The sequence below is a fragment of the Gavia stellata genome, chromosome 29 (genome assembly GCF_030936135.1).
Source record: "Gavia stellata isolate bGavSte3 chromosome 29, bGavSte3.hap2, whole genome shotgun sequence".
Taxonomy (NCBI): domain Eukaryota; kingdom Metazoa; phylum Chordata; class Aves; order Gaviiformes; family Gaviidae; genus Gavia; species Gavia stellata.
Genome location: NC_082622.1, coordinates 5,600,090 through 5,626,560, shown reverse-complemented (window position 1 = coordinate 5,626,560; position 26,471 = coordinate 5,600,090). Strand labels below are relative to the sequence as shown.

The window sequence follows — 26,471 nt, the reverse complement described above, 5'->3', positions numbered from 1 at the left end:
ATGGTCCCCGGGGCGGCAGCACTCACCCAGGCAGAGTTGGACTGGTTGAGCTGGTTGAGCATGACGATGGAGGTGCAGCCGTAGTCGTACACCAACCGCCAGAAGTCGGTGGTGGTGTTCTGCAGCGGGTGCAGGGTGACGATGAAGGCAGCGCTCTTCGTGTAGCTCTGCAGAGAGGGAAGACGAGCACCATTAAGGACACGGCGGCGGCACTGAAGCCACTGCTGTTGCACCCCAAAAAAAACAGTGCAACCAGAAGATGAGTGTCACCAAAGCCATTTTCTCCATGCTTGAGCAGAGCTGGCCTCCCTGGCACAGCCTCGGTCCCTCGAAGCCCTAGGCAGATGCTATAAAAACAGGTCTAAGTGATCCCTGCCCTTGGTGGGGACGAAAGCACCCGCTTTCTGCTCTCGGCTCTCCCAGGGAAGGGTGTTTCGCACAAATAACTAGGGAAAAGATGTCCCCTTTGAGCCAAGCAGAAGCCGGGGCTGCCAGATGGCCCCAGCCCTCAGCTCTGCACCCTGGTCCTGAGTGAAAGCATCACCCACAGCATCATCCCACAGCACCCCAACACCTCCGGGCACTGAGAGCAGCAAAAAGAAACGGGGTCAATGGTCTTTTCAGGGAGGAAAGAAAACTCGAAGGAAAGTCTAGAGACTGCAAGAAGGAAGGGGGGAAAAAAATTACTGTACTTCTCATTCGTTTTTTGAACAAGACTTGTCCCCTTGGTCATCCCGACGCTGGCTTGCCGAGGGATGGGGAGCCCATGGCCGGGCTCAGTGCTGCATCAATCGGACTTGTAAATTAACACAGTTTAGTTCAAGCCTCTTCAGATACAGGAACAGAGCAGAAAATGTTCTGTACCTATGAATGAGCACAGCTCTCCGCTAACAGGGAGTCCTCTGGCCGCTGCAAAACCTCCTCATGTAGCTCACGGAAATGCCCGTATCAAACCTTTCCCCCTGCTCCATCCACGGGGCAGCATCAAGAGCCCTGGCTCACCGCAGCCGGTTCTCGGCGAGAGATTTCCACCCTCGAGGAGGGCGATGAGAGCAGCGGGGCGAGGGGCATTTCATCAGGTGTTGACCAGGCTTGCCTTGGCACCCGCAATCCTTTGGCACCGGTGTAAATGACAGCAGCCGGCATGGAGCAGAGCGCGGCTCCGCCAGCCTGCCGCCGGCACCGGCACAGCGCTCAGCACCGATGATGGGCAGACAGACCAATCTCATCTGACAGACAGACGGACTGAGCAAACTGCTTTGGCACTTAAAGAAAATGAGCTTATTTTTTTCTTCCCCAAAGAGGGAAATGGGTTTCATCCCTTCAGTGAGAATTTCATCCAAAGGGCTTTTTCTGTCTGTAAAGAAATTTCTATTCTCTGACCCTGTAGCAGAGATTAAGGGAGGCTCAGTGGTGTATAAAAATAAAACGGATATGCAAACACCAAGCAAGCTGAAAACAAAGCTCCCATCCCACGGTAGCCAAAGCCCGCAGCCCAGTGGGTGCTGCTCCCCAGCCGCCACCTCCACTTTACAAACTGCCTTTTGCTGCAAGGGCAGGTAACAGCGAGATGAGATCTGCACAAAGATAAATCACCCATGGGGTGAAAAAACCAGGGCTCAGCCTGGTGCCGGTGCTCAGCTGCGAGCAGGAGGGTTCGGGGAAGGTGCCCAGGGTGCGGCGGGGATCAGTGCTGCCTGTGCAAAGCACCCTGGCTCATTTCAAGGAGAGGGAAGTGGTTTCGGTGATAAATGACCCATCGCTCGGTGCGGGCTCGGAGCCTGCAGCATCCTCTCTGCTCTGCTTCGCGGTCGTCAGCAGGTAGGAAATAGCTTTGCCATCACAGGTGTCCTTTCTGCCTGCGCCGGGGGGCTGCACGGTGGCTTTGGGAGCGGTTCAGAACCCCCTGAATTGCACCGGGAGGATGGGCAGGAGGATGCACAGCAGGGTGCTGGCAGCACACAGTGGGGCTCGATGCTACCAACCCCTCCCAGAGCTTCCTCTCCCTCCTGCACTCCATTTTGCTACGAAATAAATGAGTGCGGCTTGTGAGAGCAGCCGAAAAGCTCTTTCAAGACAAGGAAGATGCTGCTACACAAAAGAAGGGGCGAAGGACCCCATCATGCTGGTCCCAGCCGTCCTCCCCCCGCACGCAGCTGGGGACTGCCACGTGTCTTCGTGCCCTTGTGCAAAACAAGGCCATAAATTCAAACCGAGCAAGGTTTTGCCATGAAAAGCTGCCCGAGACAACCCAAACCAGCCCTCTCCCACCCCGCAGCACGCTCACATCAGTTAAGGCCGCGTTGATGTAGTTGTTGCTGTCTCCGTCCACGGAGATGAGGAAGGGAAGGCATCGGTCGGGCGGCAGGACGTCCATGCTGCGGTTCCTCTCCCGGTTGCGGGGCAGGAGGGCGATGCTGCACTCCTCCACGTCCAGGTGGGGGGTCACCGAGTTGAGGGTCTGCGGGTACATGTGCTCCCCTTAGCTCCCTTCCCGCCTGCACCGCTGCCTGCACCAGGGCCAGACACCCCTGCCAGAGCCCGCTGGTCCCAGCGGTGGTGGGCAGCAGGAGGGTGAGGAGCAAGGGGGTGTTGCAGGGGGGGCTGCGGGGTTTTTGGGGCCACTCACCTGAAACTCCTCCCGCAGCTGCGAGGAGTTGCTCTGCGGCTCTATCCTCACCATCTCCTTGTAGGTGGGCTTGAACTCGCTGGCGGGGATGCTGGTCTCCCCGCACAGGCAGGCTTCCAGGATGGCGTCGTGAATGAAGACGTACTGCTCCTTTCAGGGGGAGGACAAGGGAGAAGGCTGAGCCTCTGCAACCTGCGGGTGACAGCAGCCCCACGTGTCCCCGGTTGTCCCCGATGCCCGCTCACCTCCGTCTGTATCATGTTGATCCTCCGCGAGCACAGGGTCTTCACGCAGTTGTAGATGTCCACGACACCCTCGCACTCAGCCATATCCAACATAACATCCAGGACGATGTAGCAGCCGGTCCTCCCCGTGCCAGCGCTGGGGGAGAAGAGGGAAATCAGAGCAAACACATTCCCAGTCCGCATGGCATCCACATGCAGTCCGAGACGCTGACGGGCATGGACCAAGGTCTGTGTGGGTGAAGGTTCGACGTACGGCCCCTGCCCACGGATGCGGGGTAGCCGGGGTGCAGGCAGGACCTCGCACGCCTCCGTAACCACAGCCCGGTTTTGCCTTAAACCACCCTCCCCACCACCCGCCCAAACACACCGCTGCAGCGGCCCCGGGGCTGCAAGATGGCCAAGGTGCGGGTGGGAGGGTGGGCACCCACGTCTAAGGTTCATTTTTGTTTCAAGACAGGAAAACATGGGCTTTTTACAACAAAACCAGCAGCCAAACCATCTGAGTGCCAACAGTCCTCCGGGACCCCATCCCAAAAGGGCCGACGGAGGCAGCGGGAGAAGAGGATGCCCAGCACCGAGCCCTGAGAGCGCAGGGAGGTACCCCCAGCACAGAGGGGGTCGGAATTTCCCCAGGGGGGACCCTCGGGTTAAGGCTGAGCCCAGCAGGATGCCTGGAGCCAGACAACCCAGCAGCAGCAATATCCCAAATCCTGGCACGCTTGTAGTCGCAGTGGAAGACCTACTGACGCAGCGACCCCCCGCCCCGGGATGTGTCGGGAACAGAACTGCTCCCCCCCGCTCTTTCCTACAAAGTCTTTTCCAGTGAAATACTAATTTCTGGGGCTGATGAATCACTCGTCGTGATTATCGGTGATTACAGGCTACGGGCACTAATCACACTCGCTGTTGCCGGTGAATGAATACTGATGAGGCAATTGACTGGGGGAAATCAAATAAAAAAAATCCCTCCCGCTCATCAGCTCCTCCTTGTTTGCCCAGCGGAGGAAGAGCGATTAACCCGTGGCGTGGGGACGCCTGCTCAGGGGACAGAAAGCCACCGCTCCCGCTCAGACGTGCCACCATTCTCCTCCCAGCTCCAGTGTCCCATGGCTGAACCCCGCGGGGACAGCCCTGCGGGTAACCCTGGGAACGGGGCTGTCCTGCTGTCCCTCCCCACCTCTCCCTTCGGCCAGACCCAACATCCTGACCATCAGCAGCAGTCGAGCTGCCTGTCCCCCCGCACCACCCTTGCACACGGGGACAGAGCTGTGTCATCAGTAACGGGTGCTGGGGCAGCCCACAAAAAAGTGCTGCTCCCTGCTTGCCCCCCTGGACCAGCCACAGCCCCCCATCCCTGCTGCCACCAGCCCAGTGGTGACATTTTACAGCTGGATGCCATCATAGAGGGACATCCAACCTTACGCCGTCAGCCCCGGTGCCTTCCCAGTGCCCCAGCCTTCCCCTGTTACAAACTCCGTTTATACATTTCATATTTCCCTGCTGAATATTTTAGCACTATTCAGAGCTTTGAGCATCATTTGGAGCTTTGAGAACCATTCAGAGCTTTGAGCATCGTTCGGAGCCAGAGGCTGAGCACCCACCTAAGACACAGCGCTCCCCACCCCGGGGCCATCCATACTCCCCAAACCCCACCCTGGATGGGGACGCTCCCCCGCAGCCAGCTCTGCCCCACAGCCACCCACGTACCTGCAGTGGATGACGATGGGGCCGGCGTCGGGCGGCGTGGACGCCTTCACCCTGCGGATGAAGGCCAGCAGCCCCGTGGCGTGGTAGGGGACGCCATGCTCGGGCCACGACGTGAAGTGGAACTGCTTCACCTCGTGCCGGGCCGAGTAGCCCCGCTGCAAGGGAAGGGTGAGATGGAGTGAGGGTGCAAGGGGAGGGCAAAGCCACCCAAACACATTTTCTTGGGAATCCATGATTTTGCCAGCTCAGCATCCAGCCAGACGGACCACACAGCGGTCAGCCGCTTCGGCAGCCCCACAGCTTCCTCCTCCTCAGCTGCAAGAGGGTTAAAAACCAGCCAAGGAGGAAGAGGAGGCGGCGGCAGCAGCCACGGGTCTAATTCAACGAGCACCCTTGCTACCTGCCCTATAACTAGACAGTAATTTCACATTCCTGTAGATTAAGGGGTAAATCGCACCGGCTCCATCCCCAGGTACCACACTGGCGGGTAATGGCCACGTAACCTGCACTCCAGCCCGGAGGAGAAAAAGCATCCTTCATCCCCGCCACAATTACAGGGTGCTCACACGGAAATTAAATACTCACTCACTGCCAAAACCAAAGTGGGGCTGAGCCGCTCGCCCCGGCGGAGGGCACAGAGTTGGAGGAAAGGCAAAGGAAGAAGCTACCGGCACCCCCAGGGCTCAGAGGCTGCACCTCAACCGCGGGTGAAAGCCCCATGTTGGGGTAAATAAATAGGGTATTGGTAAATGCCAATCTAGCGATGGTTAGAGATGCCCAAGGCGGTCGGTTCTCTGCCCGTGAGGGCAGGGTCGGGCAGGTCGTGGCCGGCAGAAGCGGGACCGTACCCTCTCAAGAGCGAAGGTGCGGACGGCGTACTCGGCCAACGTCTCCGACTTCATCAGGGTGATCTTGATGTCCCCGTACATCTCGGAGTCATCCGGCCAGTATTTGGAGCATTTCACCTGCAAGGAGAGGATGGGATGGGGTTTTGACTCTGCGGAGGAAGCTTCTGGCAGAGCTGGAGTCTGGAGGGAGAGGGACGGGATGGAGTCCTTACCCGGCCCACCTCTACCAGCTTGGTTATCATCACGATGCTGGAGCAGTGCTCCTGCCACACCATGCGCCAGAAGTCGTACACCATCTCCTGCTTGGGCCCTGCGGGATGGAGGAAAGGCCACCGGGGATGGATGGGCAGCGCCAGCGGAGCCCGGCCACGGCAGCGCCACGATGCCACCGCATTTCCCCTCCTGCCCCTGCGGCACCAACACCCCCGCAGCATTTTAAGCACCCTTTTCCCCCAGGGACACATGGGTGCCGTGGGGCGGCAGGAGGGGTGGGAGCTGCTCCGCCCCATTTGGCCCCGAATCGGCCCATTCCCTCCCCTTCTTGCCCACGCAAGGTTAAATCCCACCAGGGACAAAACCCGGCTGCTAAATCAGGAGCTGCTGAACCGCTGGCCAAGAGGGCAGGGGGAGGAGGCGGCTCACCTTGCGTGGCTATGAAGTGGTTGGACCTGTGGTAGCCCTGCAAGGGAAGGAGAGATGTCAGTCCCAAGCTGGGGGGACACTGGGACACTCGAGAGCTGGGGCACAGCCCTGCGAAACATTTCCCAGTCACCCAACTGGTGGCAACTCCCCACATCAGCCAGGCCAGGTCCTGGCCATCGGCGCGGTGGTACCCACCGCTGGAGGAGGAGGAGGCGGCTCAGCAGCCACCCTGCACCCGGTGCACCCTGTCCTGGGAGGGTGCACCTCCCGCATCCCATGGAAGGCTCAGGTAATGCCCAATCCTCACCCCTGTTCTGCACCAAAATCCCCAGGAGCGCTCCACAGGCATCCCGGGATCCACCGGCTCGACCCCGGCCCCTGTGCTGCTGGCATTTGCTGCCGAGCATGGCAACGCCATGGTGAGAGCACCATTAATGACATCCCATCCCGCAGCAGCCACATGGCACTGAGCAGCGGCCCCACTCCCCTCCTTCATCCCAGCCACTTACTGGGGCCATTCCCAACTCTTTACAGGGACATGCCAGCGCAAAGAGCATGTCCCAGCGACACCACTGCCAAAGGGACTGGTGACCTGGTGTCCCACACATTGGCCATGGGTCCAGCAGAGTTCAACCACGTCACATGCGTGGAGGTGACGGCAGCTTCTCCATCCACCACAGGTCCTTTCACAGGGGATTTTTGTGGGTTGAATGCAACCCCTCCTCCGAGCATACAGCCCCTGCTCTCCATCACCCCAGGGAGGACGTGCCACGGAGACCTCGCTTTCCCCTTCCCTGGACCATACCCCAGTTTATCCACACATTTTCCCAGCCTGCCTCTTCCAGATGCTCTTTAACGCCACACTGCCCAGTACGACGCTTGGGAGGAGATGGGAGCAGAGAGAAGGAAGGAGAGGGGAACTGTCTACTTACTTCTCGGTTAATCCGAATCTTAACGATCCCGTTGGGACACAGGTTTGAGAGAAAAAGATCAGAGACAGAGAGATTAGTGAGGCACAGCTTAAGAGACAGGTTAGAGCACCGGCCCCGGAGGGGGTCATGGAGAGCCACAGGGGAGAAAAGACACATGGGGACAGGGGACAGGCATGGGGATACTGCTCGGGTACGGGGAACCCATCACGGTGGCATCAGGCCACCATTGTCAGATGACATCCTCTGGAAAGGAGGGAAGAGGAGAATTTGCTGTGGCTTCCAGGAGATGCTTGAGCCCTGTGCCCATCGGAGCCTTCCTGCACCTCCCCTGGTCTCGGCATCACTGGAGATGACAGGGGACATGACTCTTGGGGGACACGGCTCTCAGGGGACACCAGGGCCAAGCTCTGCCCAGACTTGCATGCACCGGCAGGATTGGGGGGTATCCCAATGTAAGCCCCCAGCTGGTCCCTTGGCCCCCTCAACCTCTGCATCCTCCGCCCAGGGAGGACAGAGATCGATAGCCACGAGAGCAGGCGAGAGGAGAAGAGAGAATGGAAAAGGGAAGGAGAGAGGGAATGAGAAAGGAGGGATAGAGCGGAGCAGAGAAGGGAGAGATGCAGTGAGCAGAAATTGCTGATGAACATAAATAAATCAGGCAAGGTCTTCCTGGCGTGTCTCAGGGATGCACAGATCAGCCCACCCTGGGCTGTCTAAGCTCCTCCAAACGCTGCTGGACAGACCCTGACAGTCCACAGGGACCACGGGAAGCTCCTGTCCCAGCCCAGACCCCCCCCCCCACGGAGAGAGGCACCCTCCCCACTTACATCGATATAGTTGGCATTGATGTAGTCTGAGTTGGGATCGCCCAGCAGCGGGTGCAGCTTCACTCGGTGACGGTCGTCTGGAGAGCAAGGGGAGAAGGGACCATCAGCGCCCGGGGGGATGAGCCCGGGGACGGCATGTCACCCCGCCGGGTCCCAGGGCACCCTTTGCAATCGTTTTGCACCAGGAATCTGCAAAACGCAGGCAGGTGGGTTGTATTCAGCAGCAATAAATACAAGCTGATGGAGGTCTTTCAAAGGTGGTGGCTTAGACCAGCAAGGACATGGGGGAGCAGCTTTCAAGCATGGCATCTCCCTGAGCTCTGCCCAGTCCTGCCAAAGACAGAGGGCACCCACCCTCCAGCACCCTGCCGTCCACCCCGACGGGGAACCAGGGTGGCCAGAGCCAAGACAGGCGAGCAGAGAGCTCTGCCCACCTTTCAGCGTCCAGCTGGGACCCCGGACAATGCTGGAGTGGAAGGGATGAAGCTGCGGAGAGCAAAGCAGTGGGAGGTGGAGAGCACCAGGGCCAGGTTTGGTGTCTCCATCCCTGCAGGAACGTCACCGGAGATGCAGCATGGAGCAAGGTGGCCGTGCCATGCTGACTGTGGAGGGAGCTGCTGAGGAGCATCCTCTCTCCTACGGGGCCAAGCCCTTCCCCAGTCTTCTGTCCAAAAACTCATCTTTTAACCCCTTTATCTCATCCTGCACGTCCACCCCAGAAGCTCCCTGGGGCAGGGCTGCCGTTTCTCGTAAGTCCATAAAAGAAAACACACCCCCAGTTATCTGGGGCCTTCCAGCACCACCCAGAAAATCACGGTGATGTTATCATCACCCCAAGATGTCCCATTCTCGAGAATTACCCAGCTCCAGCCCTCCTATTTGCTCCAGTGTCAGATGCCCAACAGGAGCTCTCAGGCTGGGAACCCTGCACTGAGCAAGGACCTTTCTGCTGCCCTTGACCAACCAAACCCCACCAGTTTATTCCTTGCCATGGACCGCACACCTACCAAAAATAGCCCCCTCAGAAGGTTTTTCAAGCTGTTCAGGGTCTCTAAGCCTTTGCTAAAGGCACTCACATGTCGACACGTGATCCTGTCTCCCTTTGGTCTTGTCCTTCTTCTTGGAAGCATCCCAGCCTTCAAAGAAACTCTGTAAGGAAGGGATGGCTCTCACGACCCGAGGGCAGGACCGTGGGGTCCCCCCCCAGCCCCACAACCTTGCCGGGGAGCAGGGCAGCCAGGGTGGTCCCTCCACCCCAGCAGCCAGGTCCTGCAGCCCCAGCTCCATCTCCATGGCATGCTCTGCCAGCTACACGCTTCTGTTGCATCCACAAAATGCCCCATTTTCCAGCGAATTATATACTGCCTGGTTTTTTTTCTAGGGTCGGTTGTGTTTTTTTCCTAAACCTCCCCAGCCCCTTTCTCTCCCCAGCACAGAACAGGTTTGTGTGTAATAACAGTAACATTTGTAGACTGGCATAAGAGGAGGAAAGTGGAAGGAAATTACACGTTTTCACCCCTCCCATAATATCTGAGTGCTTTCAAATGACTAGTTCCAAGAACATACAGCAGCTTTTCAAGGAGCACTAATGATTACAGCAAGCCCTGGTTTGTCCAATACATGAAAGTGGGGGGGGGAAAGCTCCCGCACTTGAAACAACTAAGCATTAAACAGTAATTTCACTGGGAAAGTTCAATCGCCAGACCTGTGGGACACCAAAGAGTCAGGAAATCAACCCCGCTGGGCGTGCCACGGCAGAGGCACGTGGAATAACGCACTCCATTACAAGCGCTCCAGCCCAACGAGGTGGGATGGGCACGACGCGGCCAACGACCCTTGGGAGGGACTTCCCTCCCTCTGGGATCACCCTCTCCCGTCTCCTCTCCCTGGAGTCTTCGCGGTCTTGGGAGCTGCAGACTGTGGAGGATTTGCTTGTCCTTAGGCTATGGCCATACTTATCACGGGACAAGCGTGTTGGAGAGCAGAACATGACATCGTGGTGCCCAGGAGGACCTGAGAAAGGGAGAAGCATCCCCAGCCCTTGCAGGAGAGGCGGGATGACGCAATGCAGACAGGAGAGGAGCAGGCTGGCTGGCAGAGCTGGTTTGGCTCATCTCACGGACCTGGTCAAGCTGACGATCAAATCCTGAGCTGCCAAGACCAGAGATTTGATCCAGACCCAGGGACAACCCCACGTGCTGATGATACCTGTCCAGAGAGCTGTGAGCTCTGGCTCCTGCTGCCCAGAGCACTGCAGCTCCAGGTCTGGAGCGTCTTCTCCATGCACGTAGGTCCTGCCCGTGCCACCTTATCCATCCTACCTCCCACCCTCCCTGAGATGCCAGCACAAGATGCTCTCACCTCGTACTCCTGCTTGAAGCCGTAGCCTTCTGCTGTCTTCATCTGGTTGATATGCTGGAGGAGATCCGCCACCCGCACAGCGGGATGGAGCTGCCCGGTGTGATACGGGGACCCTTTGCGGCCGCACTGGCGGCGGGGGGAGCCCCCCAGCAAGCTGCTGGACTCGTTGACCACGCTGCTGCGCTGGTCACCTGCAGAAGAGGAGGGAGAACCAGGGGCCGTCAGGGAAGCAAAGCCTTGGACTGCATCCCCATCACCTCCTCACACCCACATAGGAGGGATGAGAGGGCACCAGGAAACGTCCCCGGGTGATGCTGGGGGCCATAAGTGGTCCAGACCCCCCCGTGCTCTCTGCAGCTCTTCCTACACCACAAAGCCAAAAACGCCCATTACAGCCTTTTAGGACCACAGCAAATCTCTTAGAAATCAGCGGGCAAGACCTTAAAGGGCTTAATGAGCTTATTTCCCATCGATTGGAGCAATTAACTCCCATCCAGACGAGTAAGAGCTATGTGCCCAAACATTCACACAAAGTCCTGACTTGAAAAATCATGTTGCTGAAGTCTCCAGCCCAGCTTAACAGTTAATTTTCCTTGCTGTTTGATACCGGCACCTTATTCCTAGCACTGACACAAATGGAGCTCACTGCTGTTTAATGGGGGAGTTTATGCAGTATTTACCTGGTTTATGCCTTTGCCGTGTAATTACCAGCAGAGCCAGACTAAGACCTCTCCTGCGTTTGTCAGGGCAAGGACCCACACCGGATCCTGAAATCTGGGTTTGCACAAAACCTGATGCTCTCCGCTGCTGCCAAGGGATGCAGAAGGCACGGATCCTGCAGCGGCAGGCACGCATCCTGCAGCACCCAGCCTGGAACGCCGTCCACACGCTGCTGGGAAGCAGCTTTGCAAGACGGTGCATCCTGGATGCGGTTTCCCCTAACAACCCTTCTAAAAACTGCCCTTGCCGTCTCGCTCGCAAAGCTCCCAGGCTTTTTTTTTTTCCCGGTCTGCCCAAATGCAAGGAGCAGCCCCTCACCCCCTGCATGCACCTCCCAGCTCCCCGTGCAACATGGGTGCAGCACGGGTGCAGCACGGGTGCAGCATGGGTGCGGCACATGCACAGAGCAGGGTGTCCATCAGGATCACAGCCCCACGGAGACGATGCTCCAACCTCTGCAACCAGAAACATCTCCCTTGCAGGCTGCCAACGCGTGGCTGAACCGACGGGACAGCGTGGGAGGGCCACGCTGCGCCCCGTGGCACGGCTGACGGGCGCACCGGCCGCTGGGTTTAATGAGAAATTAATTGCAGGCGTTGGCAAGGTGCCAACACCGAGGACCCGCTTGGGTTTCCATGAGAAGTATTAGTGACTGTTTAAATGCAAGGAAACTGAGGCATGGTGGGGAACAGCACCCAGTCGGTCACGGAGCAGCCCGTTCATTTACCTTCGTTAATTAACGAGGCTTATAGACAGGGGGTGGCCGCAGCGGAGGCTGTGCCCGGCTGTGGCAGAGAGCCTGAGCTCCGCACATCTCCTCCTCCACCCTCTACCAAGCAGGGGGATGAGAAGCAGCCAGAAGCAGAGTAAGCAAGCGGGTGGGAGCAGGATCCGGCCCCACAGCCCCTTCCCTAAAGAAACCGAGGACCAGCAGCCCCAGCTCAGCCCACTCAGAGACCCACCAGCCTACGAGCGTTCCGAGGACGGTAACCGAAAAATAATACACTAGCTAGATGTATTAGGAGGAGGAAAAGTTTGCCCTCTGGGCTTCTATTATCCGCGAGACAATGCCGGGAAGCGTATTAATCCCACTGCCAGCGGAGAGGGGCTGTGGGTAAGCAGCATCTTGAAGTTACTGTACCAGATGTTATTAGCATATGGTTGAAACTGGGGCATCCAACGAGTTATTTTACAACTAAATCAGCACTGAGATGCATACTCCAGTGGGTGTTAAATTATCAGTCTCCCTCTGATGTGAACGTGGTGGCTCTTTAACCCTTCGAAGCCCAGGGCTGTGCAGAACACCGTCAAGCAAAGCCATGCCGGCAGTGCTGGGTGAAGGCTGGTGCAAAGCTTTCAACCTCAGCGTAAGCCCAAGAGTTGGGGTTCACCCAGCTTCAGGGGGCTGCAGCCAGCGTTTGAGCCCACCAGTGGCCTCAACCTTCCCAGCCACCAGCTCAGATCTCCGCTTCGAGAGGTCGAGACGCAGAGACCCAGCTCAAGCCGCTCACGAGTGGTTTTCCTTCAGCAAAACCTGGGTGATAATAAAAGCTACTACAGACACAGATTAGATCGATGCCCTTGGAGGTTTACGCAGGGCATGGAAAAGTCTGCAATGTGCCACACACATCAAGCTAAAATAGATGCAGTAGCCACTACCGAGCTTTGGATAAATATTTCAGCTGTTTCTGGGATATTTAGGGATTATCAGGGACCCTCGCTGCAGCTGGATGGGAGCAGGGGAGACGCTGCCGTTCCCCGTCCTTACCCCGGTTGCCGTAGTTGTGGGTGTCCATGAAGGAGAGCCCCAGGCGCTCGTCCTCCTGCAGCGTGCTCTGGTCGGTGAAACTCCTGTCGATGGCACTCATCATGTGCGTCTTCTCGTGGCGGTAGTTAATGGTCGCTTTGGTCATGTTGACGGGTTTTCTGCAGGGGGATGCAAAGGTGCGGAGGGGGAAGAAGCGCACGTAAGCAGGACTGACCCGACAGTGCGGTAAGATCCCCCCAAAGCTACCGGGCTCGGATTATTTTGGGGAGCAGGATGGATTCTTGCCCCCAGCAGTCGGCACGCTTTGGTTTTCTGGTGCCCCAAGCCAGTCGCAGCCCCACGTGGATCATCCCTCGCCGGCTGCAGCAACTCCAGCTCCTCATCCTCAATGTCCCCTCCCCAAAACGCCCCATACCTGGAACAGCCGGGAACACTCCTTGGGCAAGCGAAGGCTCTCCCCAGCCAGCTGGCATTGCACGGGGCAGCCCCAGCTCCCCTCCAGCCCCATTTCTCCAGGCATTACCCACCCATCGCCCCACACCACCTCGCTGCAACATGGACCATCCAACACGCCACATGCGTCGCTGTGCTGCACAGTACACGTGCAAGAAGTAGAAGAAAGACGTGGACCTGTTGGATCGGGTCCAGAGGAGGCCACAAAAATGACCAGAGGGATGGAACACCTCTCCTATGAGGAAAGGCTGAGAGAGTTGGGGTTGTTCAGCCTGGAGAAGAGAAGGCTCCGGGGAGACCTTATTGCTGCCTTTCAATACTTCAAGGGTCTTATAAGAAAGGGGGGGACAGACTCTGTAATAGGGCCTGTAGCGATAGGACAAGGGGTAACGGTTTTAAACCAAACAAGGGGAGATTCAGCCGAGATAGAAGGAAGAGATTTTTTACGATGAGGGTGGTGAAACCCTGGCACAGGTTGCCCAGAGAGGTGGTAGATGCCCCATCCCTGGAAACATTCAGGGTCAAGTTGGATGGGGCTCTGAGCAACCTGATCTAGTTGAGGATGTCCCTGATCATTGCAGGAAGGTTGGACTAGACGACCTTTAAAGGTCCCTTCCAACCCAAACCACTCTATGATTCTAAAACCATGCTGGAGGCTAGGGCAAATCCATCCCCCAAGGGACAGGCTGAATCCCCTGACCGCACACGTACTCAGCACCCACCAGGAAGGCTTTTCCCCCCATGCAAGGTCCCCGTTAAGTTTTCCCCCCATGCAAGGTCCCCGTTAGGCATCGAACAAAGATGCTGGGAAAGCCCAGGAGCTCTCGCTGGGACAGAACCTCACACCCCAAAGTCAAGACATTGAAGAAAAAAACTGATTGAGAGTTTTTGAGAGGCAGCCTCGAGCTCCCAAGAAGCCGGAGCAGGGATTAAACCAGGGGAAGGATGAATAGGAGATCTGAGCCCACGTCGGCATCTTTGTGGGGCCGGGACACCGCAAGAGGCTGCCAAAATCCAGAATTCAACCCGGAGTCACTGACCCTTCCACTTTACGCTGCCTTTGGTCTCTAACGAGCTCGGCGGCATTAATTTCCCCGAGCCAAAGAGGCCCTTAAAATGTACTCGGCAGAGAAAAGGACTTGTTGGAGCAGCAGGGCGAGGGGGTTGGCTGGGAGGAAGGGCGAAGGAGAGACAGAATGACAATTACTTACGGGTAATAGGAATAAGAATAGTAGTTCCTCCTGGCAAGCATGTGAACAAAGAGAACAGCAGAAATTGCATAAGCAGCTTTTCTCTGGCATAGGGAAGGGGGGTTATGGGGCAACTTGGCTGCCAGAAAATTAAATGCACCATAAAGAAACCCGGCTCCCCTTCTGCATCCGTAGGTTATTTACTCCGGGCAGGAGCCGGTATCCTGATGGCAGAGCCCAAGCACCAGCTCGTGGGTGACCACGGTCCCCGCACCGGCGGTGGGCTGTCCGTAGCACCTTTGTCCAAGGGGTTATTCCACAATCAGGGGAGCAAAGCATTGGGACTGCATCCCCATCACCACCTCACACCCACAGAGGAGGGACGAGAGGGCACCGGGAAACATCCCTGGGAGACGCTGGTGCCGTTTGCTCCACAAACGGCAAACGTGTCCAAAATGTAGGACATCCCCCGGGGAGCCGGTTAGGGGCCAGGCAGCCCCCGTGGGGGAGACGGGGTCAGGACGTCGTGTTTCCAGTCCACCACTTAATAGGGGTGAGCATATTCTGGGGGTACATTTCCATTCCACCACGTAAGTGATTCTCCAACAGCAAAACGCTCCGGAGATTTATGGGCTCGTCCCAGCTTTCCAATAGCCCCGAATTTTGGGACCTTTGGCACCAGGTCTGATTTGTGGCTCTGGTTTGTCCTTCGACAGGTTCACCCCAGGATGCTGAAGCAAAGCTGCTCCTCCTCCTCCTCCTCCCACCCCGCAGCACGGGCAATGGGAATGCAGCAGCCACACTCATGGCTTCCTACCTGCCGGCACAACAGCATTGCTCCCGAAAACACATCGGCACCGCCGGCATTTGCTCCATCAAGGACAGATCCGATGCCATACACACGGGCACCAGCCCAGAGCAACGGCAGGTAGGGAGCCACGAGCCAGTCCTGCACCCCTCGCAGTGTGCAGAGATGCTACAGCCTTGCTTTACAGCTGGCGTAAATCAGCAAGAATCCTTTAAGGGCAAACGAAGCCATAAAGAGCTTTGCCGATTTACACGGGCTGAGGTTGTGCCCCGCTATTTTTCTCTCCCCCCTGGCTGTTAACATACTTTCCTCCCATCATCCCCAGCCCTGCGCGGGGAAGGCATTTAATTGCTACCCTTTCTCCCCTGCTTTAAGAGCATCCCCCGGCTCAGCGTCGCCTCGAGCCCCGCGTGGTAAGAAGCCACTTTCCAGGGTGCTGCGCCCAAGCGAAAAGCAGCAGCCGCATCCCCAGCGCTCCAGGGGTGAGTGTCCCGAAAAGCCCTCGCCCTCCTCCCTCCCACCCCACCGAGCTTCCCGAGCGAAAGCCCACCGCGACGGCCACAGCCGCGTCCACGCCAACCGCGCTCAGCTCCCCAGCCAGCGAGCTGGGGAGCGTGGGGACCCCCGCGGGGGTGGGACAGCAGTTTGGGGGTCCCAAGGGACCACCAGCTCTGGGAAAACCTCCCCTCCGCAGCGTGCACCCAAATTTTAATGACTCATTTAGAGCCAGCTGAAGGCTCTCAGCAAGGGATTGCTCATGTTTCACTGGAAGCTCAGTGGTTCCCCATTAAAACAAGCCCAGGAGGATGCAGGATGGGAGCCTGCACCCCAGGGTGGGCAGCAACGGGCAGCCCCCTGCCCAGCCCTGGAAGAAGGGGTGACGCTGCTCCCCCCAGCACTCTCGAGGAACCGGAGCCCAGGACAAGAGCCAGAGTCTGCCCAAGTATTTCAGCAGGACACACCGCACCGCTTTCCAGGCAAAAGCTGCGGACGGAGGCTTTTTCTGACCATCACCCCAGAGACGAGCACCCCCGGGGCTCTGCTCCCCCCGGTGCTGGGAGGCGCTGGGTGCTCGTCTGCCATCTCGGGGTGGGGGGGGCTCGGCGGAGGGGCAATAGCAAAAAAGCCACCTCTTCCTCCCCATCTCCAGGAACGGCGGCTCGATACAAGGGAACTGTACAGGACCCCATCCCTAACCCACCCCGACGGCAGGGCACCAGCGCAGCCAGAGCCCAGACCGCAACGCTCGCATGGACGGATCCAGCCCTGGGCTGGCCAAGGCGGCGGGGAAGCCCAGAGGCGATATCAAGTGCAGATTAAGCTGATTTTTGTAATTTTGGGCTGGAGGGGTGCAGGGCTGCACGCCCCGGGATCCCCTGGCTGCTGTGAGCAAGCGGAGAGCTGGTGGGACAGGGACAGCCGGGCTTAGCGCCGGCCAGGGCCCCTCTGAGCCCGATCCTGGCCAGAAGCATTTCCATCGACGCAGAATCGACAGAGCGGCACGAAGCCAGGCAGAAACAGAAAACGAGGCAAAAGACTGAAAATTAGGGGGGAGAAGGACAGTGGAACAAAGCTCCAGAGCCCCGAGGGCAAAGGGACGTCCCCAGGACTTTGCTCCTTGGTCCCCAGTGCCTCCTGCCATGCCCAGTGTCACAGAGCAAGGAGGGTACCGTGCCCTCTGGGATGCACGAGCACATGGAGGCACAGCTCGAGGCAGGGTTTGGAGTCTGCCCAGTGCGGCAGTATCACCACCAGTCACTCCCAGTTAGTGCCAGGGTGGCGGAGAAGGGCTGCGCTGGGAGGAAGGGACAGATGGAGGCACCAGCCGCGACACCAGGTCTCCTTACCCTTTCCGAATGACGACGATGATGGCTCCCAGGAGGATAATCAGGACGATGAGCCCTCCGGCACAGATCCCCAGGATCAGGCCCATCTCCTCCGAGTGCTGCGACACCTCCAAGGGACGCTTGCTCTCTTTGCAGGCAGCTGCCAGGGGACAAGGACAGGCAGGAGGGGTCAGCACTCAGCTCCAGGAGGGTGGGCAACATCAGACGGGAAAACACTGGGATTTGTCCCGTGGGATGCACATTGCTCCTTGAACCCGTTTTATTCCACTGAGATGTTACAGGGCTCTGCAGTGCCACACTGTGACCGTGGGTGAGTCCCCCTCTCAGTTCCCGTGGAGTGAGCTGGTCCCTTTGTGCCATCTTTCGTCACGCCCAGCGCAAGCTCGTCCATCCCCAGATTCAGCATCCAGCACCTCCGACTCCGGCCTCCCACCGCAATAACGGCATTAAGAGGAAAACCTCAACCAAGGGAAAAACCCAGATACCAAGGAAAGTGGGACACAAGAGCGCGGGATGGGACTGTAATAAACCACCACGCGCACCCCGACCGCTGCCAGCACTGGTAACGACACCCGCAGGCACAGCCGCAACCACCGGAGCAGCCGCAGGTTTGGGTCCGCAGCCTCAGCGGGATCACGCCAGCTGGGAAAAGGAGGGCTCACCTTTGCGGGCGATCCGGATGCAGTTCAGCCGGGTTTCCTACGGAGGAAAAAAAGGGGGGTCAGTGTCGGATGAGCATCCCGGCAGCTCCGCTCCCCACTCCTGCTCCGAGCAAGGTTGGGTGGACGCAAGACTGATCCGTTGGTGCTTTGACCCCCAAATCAAGGGAATTTGCAGGTGATTTGTGCTGCAGCACCCGCTGCTGAGCCAAAGGAGCTCCTGGGCACACACACCCCAAGAGATGCTGCTGAATGATCTGTCCCCAGCGACCACTAAACCAGCGTCCCCAGCTTTAGCCGAGGCCATCGCTCCTGGCACATAGGGTACTGCAGAGCTCAAGATCATCGAAGGAGGGACCCAGCCGAGCCACAGGTCACCAGCACATCACCAACTACAGCTAAAACACTCCCAAGTCATCATTCAGAGTTTCATGGGGTTTTTTTTTCATCAATCAAAGTTTTCAAGCCGCAGCCCCGGTGCTCTGCGCGTGCTGCCAAGGTTGCCACGAGGGCTTCCAGCTCAGGTCTCCAACAGTTTTAGCATTTGCATTTTTAGGGATGGATCCAGCTAAAATAGTCCATCTTTCCGTGTATCCAACTTCTAGTGCAAAATAAAAAGCACCATTTTGGCAGGACTGTCTTCTTCCCCGAGCCCCTCAGGACACCAGTGCTGGCAACGCTGCTCCATCCGCCCTTGGACCGAGACACCAAGACCTGCCCGCGTGGCATGCCTGGGGCAGGGCCGGCTCCGGCAGTGCTCTCCCCAAGGTCTCCAGCTCTTGTTTCTCCTGCTTCTTGCTCCATCTGGCACAAAAACCACGAAAAACCCAAGATGGGATCCGGCTTTTTCGCAACATCTGACAGCAGCCGGGACAAATCCATTGCATCCCAGCAGGAAGGCTATAAAACAGTGTCAGCCACCAGTTATTATCCAGCAGTGCCCAAGCGAGCCAGAGCAGAGATCCTCCTCGTCCGTCTCGGCTCTAATTACAACCCAGCGAGGTGTGAACGATCCCGGAGCGGAGGAAAGGATTCAAAAAACGGCACCATTCCGCAAGACGAGGCTGTGCAGGGTGAGGATGCTGTCGCGGTCCTGCTGCTTCGCTTCACAGCTCATCCTCGCCAGGGTGGTCCCGCCGGTGACTTGGAGGAAATCAGCCCGGGGGATGCGGGGGCTGCTGCCGGAGCGGAGCTGTTATGGAATCACCGAGAGAACAGGCAGCGGCAGGCAGGGAGAGGGCAGCCCGCGAAGTCGGCAGCTTCCCAGGAACTCTCTGCAGCGGCCGCTGTGTCAGCAGCGGGTCCCAGTAATGCGCACACAGCTCTGTCTGCCCAAATGGTCCTTTTCCACCCCAGGATTAGCCCCGGGCGGGTGGTCTCCCTGGCACTGGTGCTGGTTGTGGTCCCCACCGGTACCGCAGGTGGTGGCGGAGGCTGGGCTCCATCACCCCTGGCACTGGGAAGGGGACGGGCACAGCCCAGGGGCGCCGGGAGGAAGGGGGACACCCATCCGTGATCCCAACGTGCCGTAAGGGCAGCCTCAAGCACCAGCTCCCCCCAGGCACGACACTGGGGGTGAGCCCAGATGGGGGGACCGAGGGAGGGGGATCTAAAACAAGTCCCATTTTTCCTGACAACCTCCCCAGGACCACAGGTGGGCTCCTGCCTGGTCCAACCGGGACCCCAGACACCCCACTGGACAGAGCGGGGTCCCACAGCTACTCACCCCTTTGAGGTTGCTCATGGCTTGGAAGTAGATGAGATAGGCTTTCTTGGGCTCCAGCGGCGGGTTCCAGTAGCCGCTGTAGGTCTGGTTGTCCCCCACGGTGAAGGGTTTGGCTTCGGTGAGGCTGCTGGCAGGCAGCTCGGCCCCGAAGTAGTGGACGGAGCCACGGGACACAGCGTCGTCGAAGGTGAGCGGCACCGGGAAGCACTCCTGCCCACCCAGCTCCCGCTTGAGCTTCTTGGGCTGGTCTTCTTCTACGATGACCTGGTAGGTGCTGGCGAGGGCCAGGCGCAGGTTAATAGGATGAAAAGGATGTTCCTGCCCTTCCCTTGGTGCTTGACCCCGCCGTCCACGCCATGCCACCCCATTTGTGGGGGGTCTCGCCTTTGTGCAGCCCCAACCTACCTGATGGGAGCCCCTCTGCCCTGCGCCGGCCGCAGCAGCACCGTGATGGTGCTCTCCGACTCGCTCAGCGGCGACGGCATGTCCCCGTAGTCGAAGGTGGGAGCTGCAAAGGGAGCAGGGGAGAGAGGGCGGGGGTGAGACCTGGTCGGTCCCCAGGGATGCGCTGGGGGCTGCCCCCAGTTCAGGGGGGAAACTGAGGCACGAGCAGCCTTGTCCAAGGCAAGGCATCACCAAATGGTGTAATGTGGATTATTACAAAGAAAGAAAACCCCTCCAGGTCTTGAACAAATGTCGCAGTTGGGAGTGGACCCACGGGTGTGCGCCAAAGGGGTTATCAATACCGGTCTGGCAGAGGGGAGGAGATGGGAGCAGGATCTGACCTCGGTAGGACCCAGCCTTGAGATGCACCCCCCGTGCCTGGGGACGGCACGACTCCAAACCACCGGCATAGTGCGAGCATCCCACCTGGGGCAGAAGCACACACAAGCCAGCCCAGCAGCACCCCCAGACCAAGGTGGGGGATCCCCCTCATGCCCGGCACAGCCCCGTGGTCCCCAAGCCATCACCAGCAGCCACCGGGTTCCGGCTCACGCCGCTTTGCAGTTTCGGTGCCCCCATTAGGGCTCATCTCAGCCCATTAGCTGCGGTTAATAGCGACGTCGCCGACATGAGCAAACAGCCCCAAGTACTGCAAGGCTTATTAACGAAGTCCAATTAATCCCTCGCTCGTACGCTGATAGCTCAGACAGCACCGGTGCACCGGGCTGGCCGGGGTCCCCGGCCAGAGACCCACACTCAGCCCAGCTGACGGGGTGGGGGGGCTGCCCGGGGCTCACAGCACGGCTGCCACCACCAAGAGCATCCTTCCACAGCAGCAGCCAGTCACCAAAATCCACGGGAGCACACCGGAGGCTCCAGCACTGCCATCGCATATCTGTGCGGAGGAGAAGCCCCAGCACCAGGCGTGGAGCCCAGGGGAACCTACCGGAGATGTTGGTGGTGATCTCGGTGAGCGCCGTCTGGCCAAAACCCTTGCCGGTGCGGGCCCGAACCGAAAAGAGGTAGGTGGTGCCGGGGTGGAGGTTGGAGAAGACGTGGTAGGTCTCGTTGCGTAGTTTGGAGACGGTGCGCCGTGGGCCAGGCACGTTGACCGCCGGGTCGGAGGACTCGATGCTCTGGTAGCTGATCTGCAGGGACAGACCAGAGCATCACCAGCAGCCGCGGGAGAGGGGAGAGACCCCGGATCCGGGCAGGGGAGGGGTTAAAGGGAGGGATTCAGAGGAAGGGATGGTCACAGGAGCAGCCTGGAAGGCAGACGCTTTTTGGGGTAAATCAAAAGCAGAGGTTCATCGGAAAAGCCCTCGCTGGTTAATACCGGTGATCCCGAAAGCAGGACAGACCCCGCTAGCGGGAGGATGAACGCAGGCTGGATCCGAGCGCCAAACGGAGGGCTCGGGGACAGCAGTAACACCGCAGCCACCCTTAATCCCCGTGACTGAAAGCGGTGGTTACCCCAGATCCCCCCCACTGCATCCCCCCCAGTAGGACCCTCCCGTGTCCCCGTGGGTCCCCGGCGGGTGCCGCAGCCGGCCGGGATGTACCTCGTACTGCGTGATGAGGCCGTTGGGCTCCACCGGTTCCTCCCACTTCAGAAATATCATGTCCTCCAGCGGGGTGAAGGTGAGGGACTCCGAGGCGATGCCACCGGGCACTGGGGAAGGAAAGGGGACGTGCTTGGAAGCGGCAAGAAACCAGGCTGGAAGGAGAAATCCTGCGGGAAACCCCTCCAGGCAGCTGCAGCAGCTCTCCCCCACGACCGAACCACCGCGTCCCCTCTGCCACGTCACCCAGCTCCGGCGTGTGCCGCCAGACGGGGCTGGTGGCTCCCCAGGGCAATGATGCTCCTGCCATGCTCCCGGGCCCACCGGTGACACTTTGCCACGGCGCAGGGAGGTCCCCACACCACGGCACAAACCCCACCGGTACCATATCTGCCGTCGCACCCAGTTTCCGACAGCACAGCAGCAAGGCCCCGTGCACCGGCACCGACGGAGCTTGTCTGAGTTTACCAGTGCGAGGAAAGAAAAAGAAAAGAGTTCCCTTTTCCCATAGAAACCAAATCCCCCCCGGAGCCACCGGCATCCTGGGGAGACATTGCCGGTGCTCCCCCCGGCAAGCAATAACATCCTCATCTGCAGACGGGCTCGATGTGCCCCAGCCTTCCCCTCTAATTAACACCAACGACAATAATAACCGCAAACAATACCCGCGATTGACAGCACTGGGATCAATACTCGCTTCTTTACCATGGATTTCTTGACCCGAGGGGGTCAGCGAGGGGGACAGGAGAGGCGATGGCTCGGCAAAGACCACAATTCACCAGCAGCATCCTCCGCTGCGGGCTTGAGTACCCGAAACACGCACCCCCTCGTTGCAGAGGGACGTCAGCTCTTCCCCTCTATTTTTCTCTTTTGTTCAGATCTAATTACAGGGCCAAGAGAGAGGGATCGCCTTCCGCGCGCTTCCCACCGTGCAAATACACAATTTCCATTTGATTTACAAGTTAATTTAATCAGAGGTGCTGTGTCCTACACGTGTACACAAGGCACTTATTAAATTCGTGAAGAATTACAGAAGCCTTTAGGGCAGGAATATGTGTACCTATATAGATATTTTTATACATATATATATATATGTACGGGCACCATGTGCTTGCGTATACACCAGGCTGAGACCAGCAGCAGCACACAACGGCTCCCAGGTGTGTGCATACCCATTTGCCATCCATATACGCACGTATATATTTATTTATGCATTTATATATGTTTCTTCTGGCTTGCATGGCATCCACCCTACCTGCAAGGGAAAAAACCAGCTCCCCGCACACACCTCCCCGCGGCACCAACACGCTGTAATGATATTTCCACCGGCACCTAGGATTGAGTTTCATCGTTTCGTGCAGACATAGTCCAAAATCTCCAGCTGCAGGTCACCGACCTTCCCGAGCTTCCTTGGATCTATTTGGGGCACGTAAACATCAGCTGGGCAACCTACGGATCCAGCACCCTCTTCTCTCGGTGCCCTGCCCGTGCACCCAGGAGGACTTTGCCCGGGGTCCAAGGGGGATGCTGTGAACAACACCCTTGGTTCGGTACAGTTATTAATGCCCCAGAAATAGGTTTTCCATCCCAAACCCAGGGTTTACCGCCCGGGATAGGGGCACAGCCCACACTAGGGGCCCCCCCAAGACAAGCCCCAGCGCTGCATCAGCGGATGCCGCAACCGAAGCTGGCCTCGTGCCAAAATAAACCACAATCAAGGGTCCTATTATTAACGAGCCTTCACCACCTTCGCTTAATTGCACGGGTGGCTGCTCATCACCCAGTTGCAGGAGCTCGAATCCTCATTGCCCTCCCAGGCAGGGGGATGCTGGGTCAAGCCTGCGTGTAATATTCGCAATATATCCATAGGCAGATAGCCATCGATCCATCCCACCCGAGACCGAACGTATACGCGGCACCAAGTTCAATCCAAGGGGGAAGCCGCAAGCCCTGGTTCATCAAGGCATAGGGGAAAGCAGCTGGAGTGATTACAGTATAGCAAAAAAACATCTGGAGCTCCTGTATTAATATTCAATAAGAAAACAGCTGGAGCACTCACAGCACAGTGAGAACAGCTGAAGCAATTATAGCCGGAAAATAAACCGTCGGGAGCGTGAAGCTGGGTGCTCCCGGTCAGGCTGGCGATACAGAAAGTGCCCATGGGATGTGCAGAGAAAGGTGCCAAATTTAGGCTTTAGAGATGAAAACGGGACCCGGAGACCCTCCCGGCTCCACTCCAGCTCTGCAGGCTTTGCTTTCCGGCCTGGGAAACGGGAGCGATGAGCAACGCACACACAAAAGCTGCACGTTTCGGTGGGTCCCAAACGGAGGCGAGTCCCACACGGGGGGATTTCACAGCAGGCTTCTCCTCGGGGGGCGTCCAGGGGGTCTGGAGCCAGCGGGATCCTTTGCAATTATCAATTTTTCCACCTTAATTGCTGATTCTTGATGCTAAAAAGTGCTTCGGAGATTAATTACATTCTTGCTTAACACTAAGTGCCGGTGACTCTGCGAGAGCCAGGGATGCTCCAGCCACACTCAGCACCCAGCACCCACCCCGGGGCACAGCAGCTCCTTGCACCCCACACAAGCCCCAACCGCTGCTGCCCTCCCCGGACCAGGATGAGACCCCCCTCGCCTCACCGGCTGCAGGACCAGTGGTCAGAGCGGCGGCATTTGGGGGCTGCCCAGCTGTCCTTGAAGGCGGCCGAGTCATCACGGCACGCGGAGGAGATGCTGATGGGGCAGCGAAGAGGATGTGATGAGCAGAAGGAGTCGTTAGCAGGAGCTGCCAGCCGTGGATGTAGCCTGTTGCTGATGGGAGGCACCGGAGACACGGAGCCGGTTCTGCCCTGTACCTCCCGCCACATTCACCGGATCCCCAGAGCCCAAAATGACCCCAGCACTCAGCTGACGGAGCGCCACAGCCGGGGACCGCGGTGCAGTGTAAAGCCAGACCTGGGAGACCTCTCCGGTGGCCCCAGCTCCGGGACATCCTCGGGGAAGGGCTGGGCAGGAGCAAGAGATGCCAAACCCAGGAGTCTTGGAGCAACGCTCGAGCCTGCAGCGGGGACGTCAGCCCCGCTCGGGTGCCGGCAGCGGGGACCCAACCCCGGGGCACAGCCGGGACGGGGAGAAGAGAAACAGCTCAGCTGTTCAGGAGCAACATTGTGGGCAAATAACGGGGCCGGACACCCCTTATCAACACGCGCTCATCCACCCAATCCAAAGCCGCCCTAGAGCAAACTTAACCGGGGAAGAGCGTTGGGAAGCTGAGCAAAGCTGCGCTGGGCTCTGGTTAACAGCGCTCTCCCAGAAACATAACAACGCCAAATTAATCAGCGACTGAGCAGATGACAGATGTTACCTAAGCGCAAAGCATTGATTGTTTTAATTGTCATTATTATTGCTGCTAGGCTTTGGTTCCACACTAAGGGATGAGCGAGGATGACTCGTGCTGGGAGAGGCTGAGCATCAGCCAACTGTTGTGCCCTTCACCGGACCGCGCACAGCTGAAACGCTCCACTCGAAGGACCAGGGCAGCATTTCTGCAGCAATGTAGGATGTTCCTCCGCCGGAGGAACCGGTGCTGCCCCGTCCCCATCTGATCCCCTCGTCCCCCCAAGCTACTCCCAGCATTTTCCTTCCCCAGCTGCCACCACTGCCCCTTTCTCTCACCTCCCCTTGCACAGCCCTGGGGCTGCAACAGCCTCTCCACCTCCACGTTAGCACGACGGCCACAAGAGATATTCCCATCGTGCCCCTGGCCGAGAGCCACGGATGTGCACCGTGCCACGGGAAACACCCCAGCAGCTCACCAGCCACGGAGTCCTATTTTTAGGGACGATGCACCTCCCCGAGCAGACTCACCATCCTCATCCGTCTGGAATATCACCTCCTTGCCCTCCTTGCGACCCTCGGGGTTGGAGAGGATGAGCTTGACGTGGATGTTCTTGTAGGGCAGCAGGTTTTTGATGGTGTAGCGGTTGGCGTTACGCTCCATCTTCATGCACTCCCGGAAGGTTTGGTTGTGGCCGGTGCCCACGAAATAGCGGTAGCAGAGCGAGACGGTGTAAGTGTGACAGCGGGTCAGGTTGTAGCCCAGCGGCTCCCACTGCAACGTCAGCTGCCTGGACTGGATTTCGGAGAAAGCCAGGCCTTTGGGGGCCCGCATGGGCTCTGTGGGGCAAGAGAGATGGGGAGAGACAAGCGATGAAGCAAAACATCTCGTGGGTTTACGTGTATTATCAGGGAAAGCCCTTTTACAACATAGGAGCGAGACAGGCGGGTGCAGAGAGCAACCCTGACCCCAAAACTGGGACCAGCCCCAGCACAGGATGCTGCTGCCCGGCAGACAGGGCTGGGGACATCATCGGGTCTCAAAGCCACCAACACCGCAGGGGCAGCAGCCCCCCTTGGCTCATCTTCCCCTACGGAGGTGAAGCCGGGTACCAGCCCCGCTCCCCCGGCCGGCACGGTGGGCACCAGGAGCATCCGTGCCACAAGCGGCCCCAGATAACCAGATAAACGTGCCTGCGTGACGGGAGCCCTCGCGTTTTCATCGAGCCCGTGTCAGGCTCTCGAAAGGACAGAGACTGAGCGCCGTCGCCGGGAAGGAGTTTCATTAGCTTTAATTGATGTGAACAGGAAAAGTCGGATTTAATGAGGAGCCGAGCTCCTTTGCCAACAGCACACGCACTCAGGTGGTTTGGATTACTGGCAGTAAACTCCTTTCCATCCCCAAGGGTGGTGGGAAGGACACCGAGAGGGAAGGAGGGTCTTTGTCCACCCCATCCTGGAACTGATCCCCCAGGCGATTCCCCTGGGATTTGCACTGCGGAGGAATTTGGGCAGCTCAGGGTTGCAAGAGGCTTTTGCAACCTCAGCAGATGCTCCTGCAGGTCCTGACACTCTCACGGGACCATGCAAAACCCCAGTTGGTTTGGGGGGGACGAGCACAGCAATAGGCATGCAGCCCCACGCCGCGGGGACCCCGACCTTAAACCCATTGCCACGTCTGGCTCTACCAAAAAACACAAACTTCAGCCCCGATGCCCACCGGCATCACTCCCATAGGGTGGCCAAGGGCACAGGGACCTCTCT

General features: G+C 58.4%; 1 protein-coding gene across 2 annotated transcripts in view; it reads right to left on the bottom strand.

Annotated features, from left to right (window-relative positions):
• PTPRU (protein tyrosine phosphatase receptor type U) overlaps positions 1-26,471 on the bottom strand; it is a 78,602-nt gene that overhangs the window by 20,128 nt on the left and 32,003 nt on the right. Inside the window, exons 8-28 of one of the 2 annotated variants that reach the window (XM_059830967.1) lie at positions 25,239-25,547; positions 21,369-21,478; positions 20,753-20,954; positions 19,768-19,870; positions 19,363-19,636; positions 17,640-17,676; positions 16,978-17,116; positions 14,344-14,373; positions 12,680-12,837; positions 10,192-10,382; positions 8,907-8,979; positions 7,831-7,907; positions 7,004-7,021; positions 6,072-6,108; positions 5,642-5,739; positions 5,430-5,546; positions 4,582-4,736; positions 2,875-3,010; positions 2,630-2,779; positions 2,288-2,461; positions 27-167 (exon numbers count right to left, since the gene is read on the bottom strand). In XM_059830967.1, coding sequence (XP_059686950.1) covers positions 27-167; positions 2,288-2,461; positions 2,630-2,779; positions 2,875-3,010; positions 4,582-4,736; positions 5,430-5,546; positions 5,642-5,739; positions 6,072-6,108; positions 7,004-7,021; positions 7,831-7,907; positions 8,907-8,979; positions 10,192-10,382; positions 12,680-12,837; positions 14,344-14,373; positions 16,978-17,116; positions 17,640-17,676; positions 19,363-19,636; positions 19,768-19,870; positions 20,753-20,954; positions 21,369-21,478; positions 25,239-25,547 — 2,729 coding nt within the window. The remainder of the gene's footprint in view (positions 1-26; positions 168-2,287; positions 2,462-2,629; positions 2,780-2,874; positions 3,011-4,581; positions 4,737-5,429; positions 5,547-5,641; positions 5,740-6,071; positions 6,109-7,003; positions 7,022-7,830; positions 7,908-8,906; positions 8,980-10,191; positions 10,383-12,679; positions 12,838-14,343; positions 14,374-16,977; positions 17,117-17,639; positions 17,677-19,362; positions 19,637-19,767; positions 19,871-20,752; positions 20,955-21,368; positions 21,479-25,238; positions 25,548-26,471) is intronic. The other variant, XM_059830966.1, reaches the window with a different exon arrangement.